Source organism: Colias croceus, chromosome 15 (genome assembly GCF_905220415.1).
Source record: "Colias croceus chromosome 15, ilColCroc2.1".
NCBI classification, from domain to species: domain Eukaryota; kingdom Metazoa; phylum Arthropoda; class Insecta; order Lepidoptera; family Pieridae; genus Colias; species Colias croceus.
This window is the reverse complement of record NC_059551.1, coordinates 5,349,474-5,368,163: the sequence shown is the minus strand read 5'-3', so window position 1 is coordinate 5,368,163 and position 18,690 is coordinate 5,349,474. Positions and strand designations below refer to the sequence as shown.

Here is an 18,690-nt window from a genome sequence, read left to right as displayed (position 1 = left end):
TACATCTTTATTCTATTTGAAATATAATTTTACCGTTAACTTAAGCATATAACTACGTAGGTATAATTCGTACACCTAAGAAGCATTCGTTTATACATAGTCACTCATTTGCAAACTATTTATACTTAGTTTTTCCCACGTGGCGTCTGGGACCCACGCGAGGCGTTTAGATGGAATAGAAAAGATGAACACACGTGCATCTTACTTTTTGAAAGTATATTTTTCGTAATGTTTAATGATGTCACATACCTACACGTTAAGATAAGGACCGTGAACTAATTTCATCATCAAGTAATCCTTTAAAATATACGAAAGATACTTAATATAGGTAAGTAGGTACATTTAGCGTAGAGTTGTAGACATACGAACATACCTGTGGTATTTGTATAGTACTGTAGAAAGAATCTTCAAATCTGTTGGTGCACTGTAAATGTCTAAATAAATATGATAATTTTGAAACTAAGATTAGAGCCACTTTTAATATACTTATTTCATATTTGATTAGATAACATGAAATATGAGTTAATCTATACAAATATTATAAAGCTGAAGAGTTTGTTTGTTTGATTGTTTGTTTGTTTGTTTGTTTGAACGCGCTAATCTCGGGAACTACTGGTCCGATTTGAAAAATTCTTTCGGTGTTAGATAGCTCATTTATCGAGGAAGGCTATAGGCTATATACCATCACGCTACGACCAACAGGAGAGGAGCCACGGGGGTGAAACCGCGCGGAGCGGCTAGTATTAAATAAAAGTAACCGCGTCTAATGTAATAAATTAATAATCTTAATTTTGTTTGTTCCTAAGTGAAACTTTTGTCGGTTCCCAGAAATAACGATAACTTTGTGAGTCAAATCACAACTTCCTTTTTAAACGGAATTCATTTACAATTTCGAGAGCCCCAGAAGCGAGTAATTTAAAGGAAGTGACAAATTTCTGTCACTAATACTCATAACATTTGATTAAAATATGTGAAGGGAATTCTTTCTTATAGTTTTACTTCCATAATTTATTAATTTTATATTTTATGACTTTTTAAATATTGTTAACCTATACATTATATACGATATAAGCCAAAGATTTAAGCCAAATTTCTAAGTACATGTTTATAGATAAATTCAGAAACTTCACGATTTCTTTTTTACTTAAAAAAGCTTAGGTATAGGTACTTATAATTTTTTTGCTATAATATTCTTTGTCATTTTATGTAAGTATTTTTTGTTAGGTATTGAAATAATCAAGGATTAATTATTATTGCCTATTGAAGCCTATTTCCTGAGAAACTTTTAAGTTCTTTTTATTTTCAACCGCGCGAAGTCGGAGCGAGCTTTTGTAGGATGAACTTTAGTTGTTTTTTTTAGTTAACTGTTTCAAATTTTCTGATTCCAGAGAACTATTCCTAATAAAAAAAATAACATTCTATGATACAGAATGTGGAAATGTCGAAATCTTATATTAGCTGTCCAGGAGAAAAATTCAAAGTCAACTTTACTCGTTGCGTGACGATAGTGAATTATAATAATAATTAATAATTTTAAATGGTGAAGTTTTGTGGATTACTGGCACAGACGAAAGGTACATGGTAGGCACAGGTATGGTCAAAAATTATCAGGTAATAAAATACCAAAAGAGAGACATAATTACATAATTAAAAAAATAATTTCTAAAAAAAAACAAAAAGCTTTAAACCTCATGAAGTGTGTGTGCGGTAGTCTTTTCTCTAGCAAAAATAGGGCCACCGGCCAACTCAATTGACTGCTCAGACTTAGTAGTCTATTGCTACTAGGTACATATTTAAGGAACATAAATCAATGCTGTCATATTGAGTTATTTGTCTCGTCGCAATAGGTACTTACGTTATGCATATTACATAATTTGTTTTCTAGTCAAACACTATAGGACAACCGTAGCCAATCGTCCCTCGAAAATTCGAATATTGATTAAAAGTACGTCATATTAATGAGTTACCATCATATTCAAATGAGTAGACAGTCGTAATCAGTGTTTGTTTTAGATCAGACGGATTAAGTTACAATAAAAAAAGAAATCCCGTATGACATCTAACATACTATTTTAATGATTTAACGTGTATAGCGTATACATATATGTATAAATCAGGAGAAAATATTACCTACATGTACTATTTTTTGTCCGTAACATTATGTCACATCGTCTTGATAAATTATAACATACCAACTCATAATGAGCTTTCGATGTGCCATTTATATCACCATGCCATCACGAAGTCCCCGTTATGCTGCGGCGGTATCATGCATTCATTATAATACACATTCTAAAGAGCAAAATAACAAAATAGTTAAAAATTGGATCAAGTGCGAATCGGACTCGCGCTACGAGGGTTCCGTACAATTTTTTATATAAAATCATTTAATCATTTAAGATCCAATATGATCTTTAAATTTATGCTTTTCGCAATTTTCTCTTTTTTTGTGCAGTCTATGATGTTGATTCGTAGATTCTGAGTTCACGGGAAGTAGGTAGGTAGGTTTGGGTTACCTTGCAAATGTTGAAAATTTGCTTCAATAACGACAGTAGGTATCTTTAAGTTATGTTGGCTTAGAAGTTAGTTTTTTTCATAGCTAAAATCGCGTCAGTGGAATTTCAAAGAAAATTCTTGTCAGACATACAAAAAAAAATATGATCCTGATTAATACACTAGTATCGTTCTTTCCTTTTGTTATTCGGTACCCTAAAGAGAAAATTGACAATAGATATAAAAGAGATAAGATAATAAGATATAGAATTATGTCTGGTAAGCATCGAAGAAGCTATAAAATATTATATTATCTACTAATAAATAACATACAATTACATTAAAATTTGTCCAACATTTGATGTAGAACCATACAATACTACAATAAGTACCCTCAACCCTGCACCATAAATATAATTCGTACTTATTTTATTTCATATTTTACCTGTCTTTCATATAATTTACCTTGTTTTTAATTAAATAATTGTCCTTTTATGAAAATTATACTCGGCAAGTTTTTAATTACTTTTGTAACGAAATATCATTGTGTTATTAATTATCTTTTACGGGGATCTTGTCTATTTTAGTACCTACTAACCCTTTAGTTCACCCACTCAATGACACACCTTACCTACACCTATCATATTATTTCGTTACATTTGTTAATTAATTAAACACATTATACAATGCTTTGTCATTATCATTTAGAATGGAATATTATTGCAAAATATAATTCCAAGAAACGAAATTAATTTCGTAATTGGTGCGCAGGTATCTCAGGGGATCCCAGTTATGTTATATGTAATGAATTAATTTGGACAACAAAAAACCGAGCCCAAACAATGGCTTTAAACGTTGTTTTGAAGCTCGTCTCATCGAACGTCCGTCATGAAGCGACATTCAAGGTATTTTGTGACAATTAGTTTTAGCCAAGTTTTAGCCAATATTACTGGCAATGCTTCTGATTGAGACTTCACTTTTCAAAGTTACGATGAAATACCAAAAAGAGCACGCTTATGACTTTTTTTTTTGGTAATTGATGACACACTTTCTATATTCACCCTTTAAAATTACCTAACATAAAATTAAAATATTGTTGATAAAAATCTTATCTACTTTAATAATTTAAATGAATGAACTTAAGAAATTGAAATAGTAAACATTTATTTTACTTACTAGCTTCCGCCCGCGACTCCGTCCGCGCGGAAAAATTAAGATTTATTTTTTTCTACGTATTTTTCCGGGATAAAAAGTATCCTATTTTATGCCCAGGATAATAAGCTATAATTATACCAAGTTTCATCGAAATCGAACCGTTACTTTTCACGTGATGCCTGAACATACAGACAGACAGACAGACAAAAATTTTTTTAATCACATATTTGAGTTTGGTATCGATCCAGTAACATCCATCCATCCATCCAGTGCTATTTATTTTTTCAATATTTTCAATGTACAGAATTGACCCTTCTACAGATTTATTATATGTATAGATGATTCGAATAAAAATTATAATAAACAGCATCACACAAAATTTATTTCATTACATTATTTCATAAACACTTAGGTCAGGGAGTCTCGGCAACATAGTCGATTTACCATCAGAAAAAATAATCGAGAACGGAAATGTTAATTCGAGTCCAAAGAAAAGAAAAGGAAAGTTTTCCATCATAAAAGAATATTTGATCGACTACACTGCTAATTCAAATTTGCATGGCCTAAGATATATTGGAGAAAAACAGCGAACCGCCGTCGAAAAGTAAGTTTTGTTTAAATATCATCATCAAATGTGCTTAGGTAATAAAATAAGACTAATGTTCAATTTAATTTCTAGAATATTCTGGCTATTTATGTTCAGTTCGAGCGTTATTCTTTGCTCTGTGTTGATTCGTAAAGTATGGATCAAATGGAATGAAAGCCCAGTCATCGTAAGCTTTGCGGAAACATCCACTCCAGTTTGGCAGGTATTTATGAGTACTTACCAAGCTTTTATGGAATCCTGCTAAATGTGCTCACTCCCTGAATAATTATTTGTCCTTATTAGTCATTTACATCGATGTTTTAGCATTAAAATAAATCGTACATTGAAGATTGCCTTCAAAGTTTATTGGAGACTCTCTTTTCTCTACATTTATTGTTTTGTTTGTGTCATTTATCTAGATTTGTATGATTCCTGGCAAAACATATTAAAAATTTACCACCCAGATAATTTTCAATTATAATATTTATGCCTTGTAGTACATATTTTAATCTTTACCTTTCTCACAGATACCTTACCCTGCAGTGACGGTCTGTGTCGAAACAAAAGCAAAGCAAACTCAGTTTAACTTTACCGACTATTACCACCTTTATAATAACGCCAGTGCAAATCTTACAGACGAAGAGTAAGTATGTCTATAATACATTTTACATGTTTTGTGTAACACTGATTTTAACGACATAAATGAGTGAGCAGATGATTAATATTATAATAACCATTAAAAAAACTTAATGAGCATATAAAATTAATTACTTTTTAGGCGCTTTTTATTTGAAGACGTAAGTTTACTCTGTGATGACCATTTGGCACCACCTAATGGCCGGAAATTTTCCATAGTCAATGAGACAATTGAAAACTTAAGAGGGGTATGTAAAATATATGTACATTTCCATAACGGTAAATGAAACAACCAAATCGTCATATAAATCTCATTTTAATGATGTAAAATAAACAATACTTAACTAGTATTAACTGAAACTTAATATTCCAGCTAGCTCCAAATATATCTGAAATGTTCTTTGCGTGCAGATGGAAGGATATTTCGAAAGATAACTGTTCAGATTTGTTCTCAACCATTATCACCGAAGAAGGTTTCTGCTACACGTTCAATAGTCTCGGCGCTGAAGAACTGTTTAGGGTTGAACAGTAAATATATAAAACCATTTTTTCACTTATCTATATCTTTATGTCTTTATACACTTGCTTTTACAGTTGGATCTATTGGATTCTGGTAACATTTTTTTACATAAATGAAGAGTAAAGTATAGGTACATTAATTATAAATACTATTTTGTTTCCATTTTAGTTTGCATAAAGACTATAACTACCTAGAATACAGCAATAGGAACGAATCTTGGTCACTCGAGGGCGGCTATCCTCCGAACACTCCGCTTGAAACTTATCCTCATAGAGGCTCTGTAAGTATTCTAAATTCTAAGCACATAATTATTAATTATTACTATTAATATGTTTTTTGTTAGCTAAATATTATTTGAAGACCTATTTATGATTATTGGTTTGTGTTTTTATCGTCGTCGTAGTCGTTTATTTTTTACTTAGTTCTAAAAACAAAAACGGTATCTGCGCCCGCGCCATGATGTGTTTTTGCAAATTTTCTTTTTATTCCTATGGGGGTTTCCTGGGGTTTCCATTATCAACCGACTTGGGAGGTTCTCAATTTTACTCTTTTTTCTCTCATCTCAGAACTTTCAATTATGTCAATACGTTTAGACGAATCTATTATTGTTAAAATTTAGTCTAGTAGGTATTGACAATTCGAAGTCGGATTACATTTTTTTTTAAAACAATTATACAGAAATTATATCATTGTATTGAGGAGGAACGATTAAGCATTCACCTCTTAAAGCATGGCAAGATAAAACAAAACAATAGCAATTCTGATGTGAACACTACGCGAAAGGTGAAAATAAGTGGAAACATTCCCTGGGAGATTGCCAAAAACATACTGCATAGCCTTCACTATGATGCTGCAGGTTTTAAAGGTTTTTGACCTTTCGCTTTATGTAACAATTAACTATATGGTTCCGTTTTATGTAGTTTTTAAAGTAGATCGTTTTGTTAGGCATTAGCTTATCAGTAATTACATGGCAATGTAGCTTGTATTCAAACAAATTATCGGTAGGTACTCGTGCCAAATATCTGTATAAAAAAAATAGAATAGAACCTTCGTTTTTAAGAATGTCAGTTAAAGATTTACTGTGTAGCTGATAATGTTATTTAATTACCACCCAGTAATAATCCTTTTGATTGTATTATTTTCAGGGATACGGAGCCAAGGCTGGATTGACATTTTTACTTACCACCAAACAAACAGATTTGGATTATCTGTGCAAAGGTCCGGTACAGGGATTCAAGGTAGGTATTTAAACTGAATAAATTTACTTACAAAAATATCCTTTTTAAACGAAATAGTTTGGTAGATCTGAACTATAAATACCTTACCTTCCTTAACTACATAATTGATTTTTAGGTGTTTAGATGATATAATACATTTTAAACTTTATTTTTTTTCAATTTAAATAAGATTGTAAACGAACGTTTCATTCATTCTAGTACCTATATCTACACATACAAAATTCTTACTAAAAACATATTATGTACAAATTTGTTAGATTCTTCTTCACAACCCAGCAGAGCTTCCCCGTCTTTCCCAACAATACTTTAGATCTCCTCTCTCACAAGAAGTTATTGTTGCTGTTAAACCTAAAATGATGACCACCTCCGAAGGTTTGAGACCGTACGATCCTCACAGGTATTTAAATTATTGATATTTAAATTGTTATATTTCTTCTTTGACACAATATTATGTGAATAAAAAGGCAATGTTAAATTTTACATAAAAAATTATGGATTTGTTCAATAGTCTGCTTGAAATCCAAACGTTCTAATACAAATAATTTCTATATAATAGGTATGTGCCTTATTCCTACTTCTAAAAGATGATAATAATAGATCGATGCTTCATTCGGAATAGGCAAAATAACTTTTAATCCAATTACATTATATTTTGATTTCAGACGGCAATGCTATTTTCCGAGCGAGCGCTACCTCCATTATTTCAAAGTGTACACACAAGCCAATTGTGAAATGGAGTGCTTAACCAACTTTACGTTTGCGAGGTGCGGTTGTGTACATTTTGGGCTGCCACGTGAGTAGAAAATAAAATATGTCCTTATTAAATAAACAAATACGAATTAACGAAGACGTGGGCTAACGTTTCGTGGTTCCTCCATTTTCGCTCTATAGACATCTACCAATATGTATGTTGAAAAGAATCAAATTATTTTAGAAACCACAAACCAAACAAGAAGACCAGAAAGGGAGTCTGTCTTTCTTTGCCTAATGTATTATGCAACCACTTATTGGACAATTAATATTAATTCATGTCATTATTTTATTCAAAAGCATTAGAAGCCGGTAATCGATTTAGGTACCTATATACTGTCTGTGCTAAATTACTAAGGTTTACAAACACTTTTTTTTACTAAACGTAAAAATTAGTCTTTTATAACATTCTATATGCCAGCAAAGCAAATATGCGTTACGTAATTCGCCTAATGAAGTTACCTAATTTGTATTTATTTTGAAGATGGCCCGGACATGGCCGTCTGCAACGCCGGCAGCGTGGCCTGCTTAAAGATGGCACAAAGTAAGTTATTACTTCAATTGTGTTTCTTTTTTTTATTCCAGGTGTATAAGATACGTATTTTGTACGTAGGTAGAGACGTATTTTTCCCATCTTATGATTTTAAGGAAATCAACAACTTCGCAGTTCAAAGAATTTTTTAGTTAAGTAGGTATGCACTATGCACTAAGATTGTACGTTTTACTGGTAATAATATTTTGTTGTATTCAATTCGTCAATATTTATATATTCGTTAGTATGTCTAGCAAAGAGAATATACAGCAATCTATTATTGTAACCCGTTAGGGTTCTTTCTAAACTCTACATTTAAAGACATAGAGTATCTATCTAAGTATCTCTTATAAATTGGAATAATATTATAGACCGTATGCAATTCACGTCTTCAAGTCATACTAATGCATAGTTCATACAAATGTCATAAATTGCAATGCAATGCTTCACGTATTCTGCAGTGAAATCGTGACTCAAAGTGACCTTAACATTTACCTTTTTGTAATTATAGCATACTTAGAATATCACTATCACTTAGACATATAAGGCACATATTATAATATAGGTGCTTATTCATTCCTTCATAATTTTAGTAATTGTAGATATTAAAAATTACTCTAGGTTTTCTCGGAAGATGATTCACCTAAGCCGTAAACACATAGGTACTGAAGTATTCCTTCTCAAAGAAGAAATAATTTTTGCTATACCTAGGTACTTTGGACAAATTGTGGTCCCATAACGATATGTACTTAATCAATCTTATCTTATCATAACTTCTGATCTTATTGGATATAAGGTATATTAAGTTGGTTTGAGAGGACCGATGTATGTATGTGCTTTTACCTCTTTCACGCGAAAACCTCTGAATCAATTTTGATGATACTTGGCAATGATATAGCTTATAATATACCAGAATAGCTCACGAGATATAGAAATTCTTAGGGCGCTTTTCCACCAATAATGTGCGAGGATGTGTAACGAGGAATGTGTTTGTAAATAACCAATCACATCGCTTCATTTAGTTTGAAGTTAGAAGCGTTTAGCGATTGAAGCGATTCTATTGGTTATTTACAAACACAATCCTTGCTACACATCCCCGTTCATTATTATTGGTTGTAAAGCACACTTAATCCATTGAAAACCCTATATAGTGGAGCTAGTGACGATCGAAATAAAATCGGGTCTGTCAAGCGACGAGAACTCCAACGATACGTTGGGCGACGCGCGCAAAGTAGCCGCGCGCTGCGAGTGTCTCCCCGCGTGCACGTCCATTGAGTACGAGGCGGAGACGTCGCAGGCGGACTACGACTGGATGGCCATCTTCAGGGCGCACCATATACCGGCCGACAACATTGATCCTGAGTAAGTGACTATGTTTTAAATATAATACGAACTCAAACTCAAACTTTTAAGCACGTGAAAGTAGTTTCGACAGAGCCTGTAGTCTGAAGTCTGTAGTTGCTCTTTTAAATAAATAATATTTACCTTTAAAAAAAGCTGTACCTTTTGATTTTCCATAATTCGACGACGACAGCATTCAATGGATTTTCATCTTCAACATAGGTATTCATTGTTGCTGTAGTGAGCTTTTTGGAGTACTTAATACATTTATGATAAAGGTTTTAAAAATAGTACCTAACTCAATGGGATCGTATGGCTCTTTTTGTACAACAAACAGTGTTTCAATATCTGCTGCCCTTCCCCATAGAATTCTATTAGATTCGATACTGGGAAAGTAGCAGAATTAAATGTATTAATTATCTTTTAACTTTTCAGTCTTCTCTATGCTCGGGTCATGATATTCTTCAAGGAAGCTCAATTCATAACATCGCGAAGGTCAGAGCTCTACGGCCAAACCGATTTTCTGGCTAACTGTGGTGGACTGTTGGGTCTTTTCATGGGCTTCTCTATATTGAGCGTTGCTGAAATATTATACTTCCTTTCATTAAGGTAATTAATCATCTTATTATATTATTATTTATTAACTCAGTATTTAATTCAACTGCCCTTTGTACTGTAATAATAACTGGCGAAAATGCAATCAATTTTCACACATATTTTGTTGATGATTTATATTATCCTTACGGCTTAATTATTAGTTCATGAACCTATGAAAACGTAAATCACTCAAAGACTCACAATATTTCCGCTAAATTAAATAATAATTAAATACGTTAATCGAGATATCAACAGTTTCTAAGAATGGTCGGATAATTTTTTGTTTAATTATTATAAGTGAATCGGCCTTGGCTTTTCGTTTTCCTAAGTTAAAATGTACTTACTTACGTTCATATAAATGTAGTATGTGTTGTATTAAATATAGTAAATGATGCAATTAGCCTGCATATTTTAATACTGCATTATTTTATTTATTATTTTTTTTTTATAAATAAGTAATTGTTGTTTTAGGCTATGCTGTGTTATTTGGCGCAAACAGCACAAAAGACACAAGGTTGAAAGCAATGGAGTGGACCCTAAACCTGCAAAAATGAAATACACGGATTAATTTCATTATTACCTACTCTCCAAATGTGCACGATATTTTCAATATATTTTTACTTTTCATGAGGAAAATTATACGCATGTTAATATAAATTTTTATTGTACTTCATGTTTCCTATGATTAATAAAAGATTTAAAGTTTACTGGATTTTTTTTTTCATTTCCTCGCTCGCTCGCGGCTTTTACTTGTGTGAACTGCATTTTTCCTACTTTTACATTTGGAAGAGAGTGATAGAGTATTGATTTAAATTGAATTTAGTAGAAATAATCATAGTCATAGGATTTTGATTCCTGAAAATTAAACAGTTCGTAAGTAACCAAATAAAAGATGATTAAAAGATGATGACAATTTTATTAGTAAAAACAAGCAAAGTGAAATCTAAGCTTAATTTATCTCTCTTATCTAATTACTACATGTAAATTATTATTCAACCTTTAATTTAAAATAACCTATTTTTAATTAGCAAACATTGATGCAGTTAATAATGTAATAGCTACCTATCTAACCTAATGTTAAAACAAGGGATAAAGTTGCATACGAGCGCTTATTTTGTTATCTTTAAATATTTTCAGGATTGTCTGTAGATCTTGGCTCTCATTTAGATCTCAATACTTTTTTCTGTCAAGTCAACCATCACACTTATTCTTAGCATTGAACTTGGCTGACAATTTTCACATTGATGTTTTTGGTGGGTTAAAATATAGGAACTGGATAGAGATTTTAAACATTTTCGTTGTTTAATTGTAAATTTCGTACCTACGCTTGTACATGCGTATTTTTATTTTCATTAAGTGTATAATTGAGATACTTATCAAAAAATGATCAAATCCAAAAGGATTTGGAAAAACTATGTTGAAAAAAAAATAGTTCTTACTAAACTATGACGATAGTAAAGAAGTCATTCAAACCTGTATAAAATTAAATTTACTTTTGGAAACATGTCCTTATTAATGATTATTTATGGGTTCACCCAGTAAATGACCTATTAACTCCATTTGTTAATTAATTAAACACATCCAATGCTTTGTCATTATCATTTATGACGGCTCCACATTCGTGCTTGCGTGAACGTGGTGACGCGCGTTCGCGTCTGTTCCTTGACCATTGTCGATATTTTGTCCTCCGACCACATCAACAATCGCGATCCCGTGGTGGTCATAGACCATAGTAACCCACAAATTAGATAAGTACTAGACATAGGTACTGTATTATGTACTGTGCCCATAGCTAGATCCATTTCAAGGCGGGTTTCACGAACGATCGCGAGCATCCTATGAACACGGAGGACACGATTTATGCCGCGCATTCGTGTGTATTCACAGAGGCGAACGCGCGTGAACGATACGAAATACGTCCACATTGCACATTCACATTCTCCCCTGTTCATGGAGCTTCACGGCACTATGTGGAGCTACCATATTGTTAAAAAAAATATAATTCCAAGTAACGAAATTAATTTCGTAATTACGCAGCTATCTCAAGGGATACCACTATACCAGTTATGTTATAATTAATTAATTAATTTGGACTACAAACAACCCAGCTCATACAATGGCATAAAAACCATCATTATAAGTCCTCCGCGTCTGTCCATGAAGTCCGTCATGAAGCGACATACAAGGTATTTTGTGACAATAATAATTATTAATTAGTAACCTTTTTTTTTTTTTTTTTATAGTGGGGAAATCTTCAAAAGATACCCACGGCCCCCGGGGAAGGAGCCGTGGGTTATGTCGGATTCTTACCGACTAAAACCCCACTGTGTTCCGTCGAGCCGCTTTAATGAGGGGGCCGCGGGTATTTGTTAGAATTCTTCCGCAATGTTATCACTACTGGAAATGCTTCTGTGATTGAGACTTCACCTTTCAAAGTTACGATAAAATACCAATAAGTGCACATTAATGATTATATTTCCGTAATTTATGACACGCTTTCTATATAATAATATATCTTCGAAAAAATGCTATCCAGTTAATACTGAAATGATAAAAGTAAAAAAAAAAATTGAATAAATACTAAACTGTGACTAAGTATACATTCATATTATCATCCTAACAGTCATCTGAGACAACATAGTTAATTTATTAAATTACAGGAGTCTCGGCAATATAGCCGATTTACAATCAGAAATAATAATTGAGAATGGAAATGTTGCTTCGAGTACAAACAAAATAAGAGGAAAATTTTCTATAATAAAAGAATATTTGATCGACTACACCGCTTCTTCAAATTTGCATGGCCTTAGATATATTGGAGAAAAACAGCGAACCATCGTCGAAAAGTAAGTTTGCATTGAAAAATAATATCATCAATAAATATTATGTAAGTATAAGTATCTAATATGACTAATCGATCAATTAAATTTCTAGAATATTCTGGCTATTTATGTTCAGTTCGAGCGTTATTCTATGTTCTGTGTTGATTCGCCAAATATGGATCAGATGGAATGAAAGACCAGTCATCGTAAGCTTTGCGGAAACTTATACTCCAGTTTGGCAGGTATTTATACTGTAACCTGCTAATATGCGCTCACGCCTTCTAAGACTTCCTAGTCTTTAGTAGGGACCTCACACGGGCACCGAGCATATTATTTCTAATAGTTCTATTTAATGGGGAGGGGAGCTAGGGCCGCAGCCCGCAACCTATATAGTTGGTAGAAGCACAATATACAGATACAACCAGTAGGGAAACTTCATACACAACGTTCGAAATGGCTCACGGCTCATGCACATTAGCAAACGTGTTAACTAGAATCGTAAGGGCATTATCAAATTGACAGATATAAGAATACAGATAGATACCTACTTCTAAGGAAGGAATGAGTATAGAGCTTTGTTCGTAGCCAAGGCGCGTCATGCTAGGTGCAGACGCCTACACAAATCATCTGTAATAGATGCCAAGGCCTACTTAAAAAAATAAATAATAATAAACCCTTTATTAGCAAGTAGGCCACTTGCATTGTACTTATTTAAACAACTTAACAACCTAGTACATGCTAAAAAGAATGCCTACTAAATAACTCAAATAAGGAATACTTTGAAGTGTTTTATTGTTTACCTACTTTCTCACAGATACCTTACCCTGCAGTGACGATCTGTGTCGAAACCAAAGTAAAGCAATCTAAGTTTAACTTTACCGAATATTTCCGCCTTTATAACGACCCCACTACCTATGTAAATCTAACGGTCGAAGAGTAAGTATGTATTTTATATTAGAATTAAACTGTCTGCTTTTTGTGTTCCACTGATTTTTCTGACATAAATTAGTAAGCAGGTTATTAATATTATAATAACCATTAATAAATTAATCATAAGTATACAAAAACTTATTAATTTTCAGGCGCCTTTTATATGAAGACGTAATGTTACTTTGCGATGAACATTTGGCACCACCTTATGCCCGGAAATTTTCCATAGTCAATGAGACAATTGAAAATTTAAGAGAGGTATGATGTAAAATAATGTAGGTACCCGAGCCCGACATATTTGTTGATCATTATAAACATATTTAAATGTCAAAATAGGATAAAAGCGCTATTTATAAGCCACCTAAATTCGTTAAGCTTTTGAATATTGCAGCCAACTGCATCGCAATTGGTTTTGAAGCTTTGTTAAAAATTACCTTCTCCTATACTGTACGTACTGTTGACATTTTCTGCATAGTTACCTACAGTCTATTTCAATGGAAGACGTAATATACACCTCTATTCATTATGATTTCCAGCTAGCTCCAGATATATCTGAAACATTCTCCGGTTGCAGTTGGAAGAACACTCCAACTAAATGTTCTGAATTGTTCTCAACCATGATCACTCAGAAAGGATTCTGCTACACGTTCAATAGTCTTGGCGCTGAAGATCTGTTCAGGGTTGAAAAGTATATACGTTATTGTTATAAGCTATTTAAAACTGTTTTTCTTTTTTATAGCTACTATCTTGCTACTTATAATAAAAGTATTTTGAGATTTTAATAAGATTTTAAACAAATGATAAATTATCGATGAATGTGCGGCTATTTTTTACTTATCCCATTTCAATAACACAATCTACGAAAATATATATAAAATATAATTACGCAATCATAACTTCATTGCTCATGCACTACAATAACTAAAGAAAATAAAGTTTCCTAAAAGTAGAAGATCATTGACCCGCTAGAAGGAATTATTGGAATTTCGAAACATTTTGTTACTAGTTACTATATAAATAAAGAGTGAAGTATGAAATGTATTTCTATTTGCTTTTTAGTTTACATACAGACTATGAACATCTTGAATACAGCAAAAAGAACGAATCTTGGTCACTCGAGGGCGGCTATCCTCCGAACACTCCGCTTGAAACCTATCCTCATAGAGGCTCTGTAAGTTGATTTTATATTATTCAAACTAAATATTATTTCAAAAGTAGGAATTTAAGTTGATTGATTTAACCTTTTTAGACGTTATAATTTTTTAGACTCAAAAGGAAAAATACGGACTCTTCTAGGATCAATTTGTTGTCGGCCTATAATATGTCTGTCTGTGTGCAGCTAGATATCTCCTAAACAGTCTTGACACATAGACAGGCAGAGAGACAGACAGATAACAAAGTGATCCTAGTTATGAGTCGTAAAGGTACATTTTTTTATCCTTCTGAGGTTGTCTGAGGTACGGAACTTTAACGTGTCTTGAAACCGAATGCATGTTGCCTTTTTTATGTCTTTCTGTCAATGTTATCTGTGTGTACCTACAATAAATATTTTTTATTTATTTAGGTACCTACCACTAAACCGAAAACTGCAAAAAAACGATTTTGTAGAAAAAACCGCCTCTCCGTGTGAACGTAGGCTTAGGTACAGCGATTGATTTCGTTTCAGGGATACGGCGCCAAAGCTGGATTGTCGCTTTCACTAACAGTAAAAAAAATAGATTTGGATTATCTGTGTACAGGTCCGATACAAGGATTTAAGGTATATTATCCTAGTTACGTTGATCTTTTGACACGGATCTTATTGGGATTATAGTTTTTATACCTTACCTAATCTCGTAAATTATATAATAGGTACTATTCTTACTTATTTCTAGATTTATCTCCACAACCCAGCAGAGCTACCGCGTTTTTCCCAACAATACTTTAGGTCTCCTCTCTCACAAGAAGTTATTGTTGCTGTTAAACCTAAAATGATGACTACCTCCGAAGGTTTGAAGCCGTATGATGCTCACAGGTTGTTAATTAACGACATTAAAATTATTCTATTTCAATTAAATTTTGGCGCCAGTCTATGTAAAACTCAAAGGTTGACTGACTGATTGACACTATCACCATCATCACTATCACTATCATCTATCAACCACACGTCGGATCGGGCTAAAATTTGGCATCCGCTAAAAAAGGATTCGGAACAATTCTACCCCCAAAGGGATAAAATAGGGGATGAAAGTTTCTACCATGACAAATTTATCTTTTCCACGCAGACGAAGCTGCGGGGAAAAGATAAGACAACAGCTAGTATGTAAATAAATGGTCAATTTAAATTTTACCTAAAATCTTATATGAACTATTCAATAGTCTGCTTGAATGCAGAACTTTCTAATACAAATCATTAACATATATTCCATATGCTTATAAACTTTTTCTTGGAATAGACAAACTACCTTATAAGTACTTAATGCAAGTAACTGCCTTTACATGAAATATTTTGATTTCAGACGGCAATGCTATTTTCCGAGCGAGCGCTATCTCCATTATTTCAAAGTGTACACACAAGCCAATTGTGAAATGGAGTGCTTAACCAACTTTACGTTTGCGAGGTGCGGTTGTGTACATTTTGGGCTGCCACGTGAGTAGAAAATAGAATCATGAAGAAACGAGGATGTAGGTGTATAGAGGTGTATGGTCATCATAATATCCTATTCTGACGTTTTGTGGTTCCCCTATATCTCCCATATTATATCTACAGTATGTTGATAACAGTCGGAACATTTGGTCCCACCAGCCCAGGAAGCAGACCAGAAAGGGAGAGTAATATAATACATTTAAGGGCTAAAAATCCTTTACGTAATTGGCATAATAAAATGAAATTACCTAATTTTTTGTATTTATTTTGAAGATGGCCCGGACATGGCTGTCTGCAACGCCGGTAGTGTGGCCTGCTTAACGAAAGCACAAAGTAAGTTGTTACTTAGGTATTACTTTAATTGCTAAGGCGGAAGGCCATTTTTTTCTGTACAATGAATATGGCTGAAACCGTGCGGCACGCTAGCTTTAGATTTTCATGTCTTAACTAATGAGTAATCCATCAAAACGTCTTATCCAGTGGAACTAGAGGCGATCGAAATAAAATCGGCTTTTGCAAGCGAGAAGAACGCCAACGACACGATGGGCGAAGCGCGAAAAGTAGCCGCGCGCTGCGAGTGTCTCCCCGCGTGCACGTCCATTGAGTACGAGGCGGAAACGTCGAAGGAGGACTACGACTGGGTGGCTTTTCTCAAGGCGTTCGAAGTATCTTCTGAGTATCTACAATCGTAAGAGAATTTTCGAAAATATTTAAATAAATGCAGTTCTATCATTACATAGTATAAAACAAAGTCGCTTTCTGTGTCCCTATTTTTTTTTATAGTGGAGAATGCACTCGGGGAAAGAGCCCTGGGCTATGTCGGACTCACCCTGCTGAGTGCAGGGACCTACCGACTAAGCTCCACTGTGTTCCGCCGTGCCGCTTTATTGACGGGGCCGCGGGTATTCGGTAGAACCGCGTCCGCAGACCCGTCACCTTCTTTGTCCCTATGTCCCAATGTATGCTAAATGCTTAAATCTTTATCTACGCAACGGATTTTGATGCGTTTTTTTTTTAATAGATAGAGTGATTCACGAGGAAGATTTTAGTATGTATATAATTTATTAGGTTTTAGACAAAGCGGGCGAAGCCGCGAGCAGTATTCTAGTTTCTTATAAAAAATAAAGAAATGGTTCCTTCTAACTAATTTTTCCATCTCCATTATTTTAAGTACTTTCCCTCCAGGGCCCATAGAAAATTTCCACCCTGTGTATAGCGCCCGGCAAACTTCTTGGCCAAAAGTAAAAATGTACTAAATCAAGTTTTAGCCTACATTTTTATATGCGCAAGCTTCCCCCAACACGCTACTTTTTGGCCAAGAAGTTTGCCGGGCGCCATATTGAACGTATCGCTCCTTTTTTGTTACACAAATAGGTGCGGACACACAGAATTCCATAGGACATTATACTGTGAAAGTAGCTGAAGTAAAGTTATTGTTTTATTTCAGTTTTGTCCTTGCTCGAGTCCGAATATTCTTCAAAGAAAGTCAATTCATAGCATCGAGAAGGTCAGAGCTCTATAGCCGAACCGATTTTCTGGCTAACTGTGGTGGACTGTTGGGTCTTTTCATGGGCTTCTCTATATTGAGCGTTGCTGAAATATTATACTTCTTTTCATTGCGGTAATTAATCCACTTTTAACAATCACAAATTAATTATGTAATTACTTGAATCAACTACTTAACTACTCTTTATTCTAAATGGCGATAGTTCAACTTTTACACAAATTTTGTTAGGTAATTTTTGGATTATATTTAGGTACACCTTAATTTTATTAGAACTATTGAACCTAGGAAAACATAAATATCACTCACAGACTCACAATATTTCCGCTTAGTCAATAATAATAATTATTATAATAATTATGGTTCTTATTCGTTTAATTATACGTGTGGCTTGTTGTTTTCCTAAATTAAAATATACGCTCATATTGTTAAATATAGTATGAAATAGCTAAATGTAAATGATGCAATTAGCATGCTTTAAAACTGTATTATTTTTTACAAAATGTTTGTTTTAGGCTATGCTGTGTTATTTGGAACAAACATACCAAAAGGCATAAGGTTGAAAACATCGGAGTGCAACCTAAACCTGCAAAAATTACATACATTTATATGGATTAATTTCATTAGTACTCTCCAAATATGCACGATACTTTCAAAATTATTTTACTTTACACTAAAGCTAAGGATAGATATTGGGATAGATATAGAAGCATATGCATTACAGAATTTTTATTGTAAGTACTTCAACTTTATTTCCTATCAACAATAAAAGATTTAAAGTTTATTGGCAATTTTTTATTTTATTTGTGTACATATACTACCTTTTAAACTTTGTAGATTTTGGAATAAAATAGTACATATTATATAACATTTTTTCCTACTTTAAATGTTTATTTAAGCATAAACTTATTGAAAAACCCCTATTTCATTTAGAAGACCTAGCCAATGACACCTTATTTA

At 33.2% G+C, this 18,690-nt stretch overlaps 2 protein-coding genes across 2 annotated transcripts; both read left to right on the top strand.

Annotated features, from left to right (window-relative positions):
- Nucleotides 1–3,269: 3,269 nt before the first annotated feature.
- Nucleotides 3,270–10,555, top strand: LOC123697724 (pickpocket protein 28-like). Its single transcript, XM_045644257.1, has 14 exons — nucleotides 3,270–3,398; nucleotides 4,061–4,252; nucleotides 4,328–4,457; nucleotides 4,762–4,877; nucleotides 5,013–5,118; nucleotides 5,244–5,398; nucleotides 5,559–5,670; nucleotides 6,536–6,628; nucleotides 6,886–7,025; nucleotides 7,291–7,421; nucleotides 7,863–7,922; nucleotides 9,062–9,272; nucleotides 9,687–9,860; nucleotides 10,320–10,555. The coding sequence occupies exons 1-14, from the start codon at nucleotides 3,382–3,384 to the stop codon at nucleotides 10,414–10,416; spliced, it is 1,734 nt and encodes a 577-aa protein (XP_045500213.1). The 5' UTR covers nucleotides 3,270–3,381; the 3' UTR covers nucleotides 10,417–10,555.
- A 1,354-nt stretch (nucleotides 10,556–11,909) lies between these two features.
- Nucleotides 11,910–18,461, top strand: LOC123697725 (pickpocket protein 28-like). Its single transcript, XM_045644258.1, has 14 exons — nucleotides 11,910–12,034; nucleotides 12,509–12,694; nucleotides 12,783–12,912; nucleotides 13,485–13,606; nucleotides 13,753–13,858; nucleotides 14,137–14,288; nucleotides 14,660–14,771; nucleotides 15,267–15,359; nucleotides 15,475–15,614; nucleotides 16,099–16,229; nucleotides 16,500–16,559; nucleotides 16,707–16,914; nucleotides 17,674–17,847; nucleotides 18,246–18,461. Exons 1-14 carry the CDS (start codon nucleotides 12,006–12,008, stop codon nucleotides 18,346–18,348), a joined length of 1,746 nt encoding a protein of 581 aa, XP_045500214.1. The 5' UTR covers nucleotides 11,910–12,005; the 3' UTR covers nucleotides 18,349–18,461.
- The last annotated feature ends 229 nt before the right edge of the window (nucleotides 18,462–18,690 follow it).

Excerpts from the sequence above, each read along its gene's own strand:
- LOC123697724 (XM_045644257.1), top strand. Across the intron at positions 4,253-4,327 it reads CAGCGAACCGCCGTCGAAAA|AATATTCTGGCTATTTATGT; the intron begins GTAAGTTTTGTT and ends TTTAATTTCTAG. Across the intron at positions 4,878-5,012 it reads GCAAATCTTACAGACGAAGA|GCGCTTTTTATTTGAAGACG; the intron begins GTAAGTATGTCT and ends ATTACTTTTTAG.
- LOC123697725 (XM_045644258.1), top strand. The coding sequence starts at position 12,006 with ATGAAGTCCGTCATGAAGCGACATACAAG. Across the intron at positions 14,289-14,659 it reads GATCTGTTCAGGGTTGAAAA|TTTACATACAGACTATGAAC; the intron begins GTATATACGTTA and ends TTTGCTTTTTAG. Across the intron at positions 15,615-16,098 it reads AAGCCGTATGATGCTCACAG|ACGGCAATGCTATTTTCCGA; the intron begins GTTGTTAATTAA and ends TTTTGATTTCAG.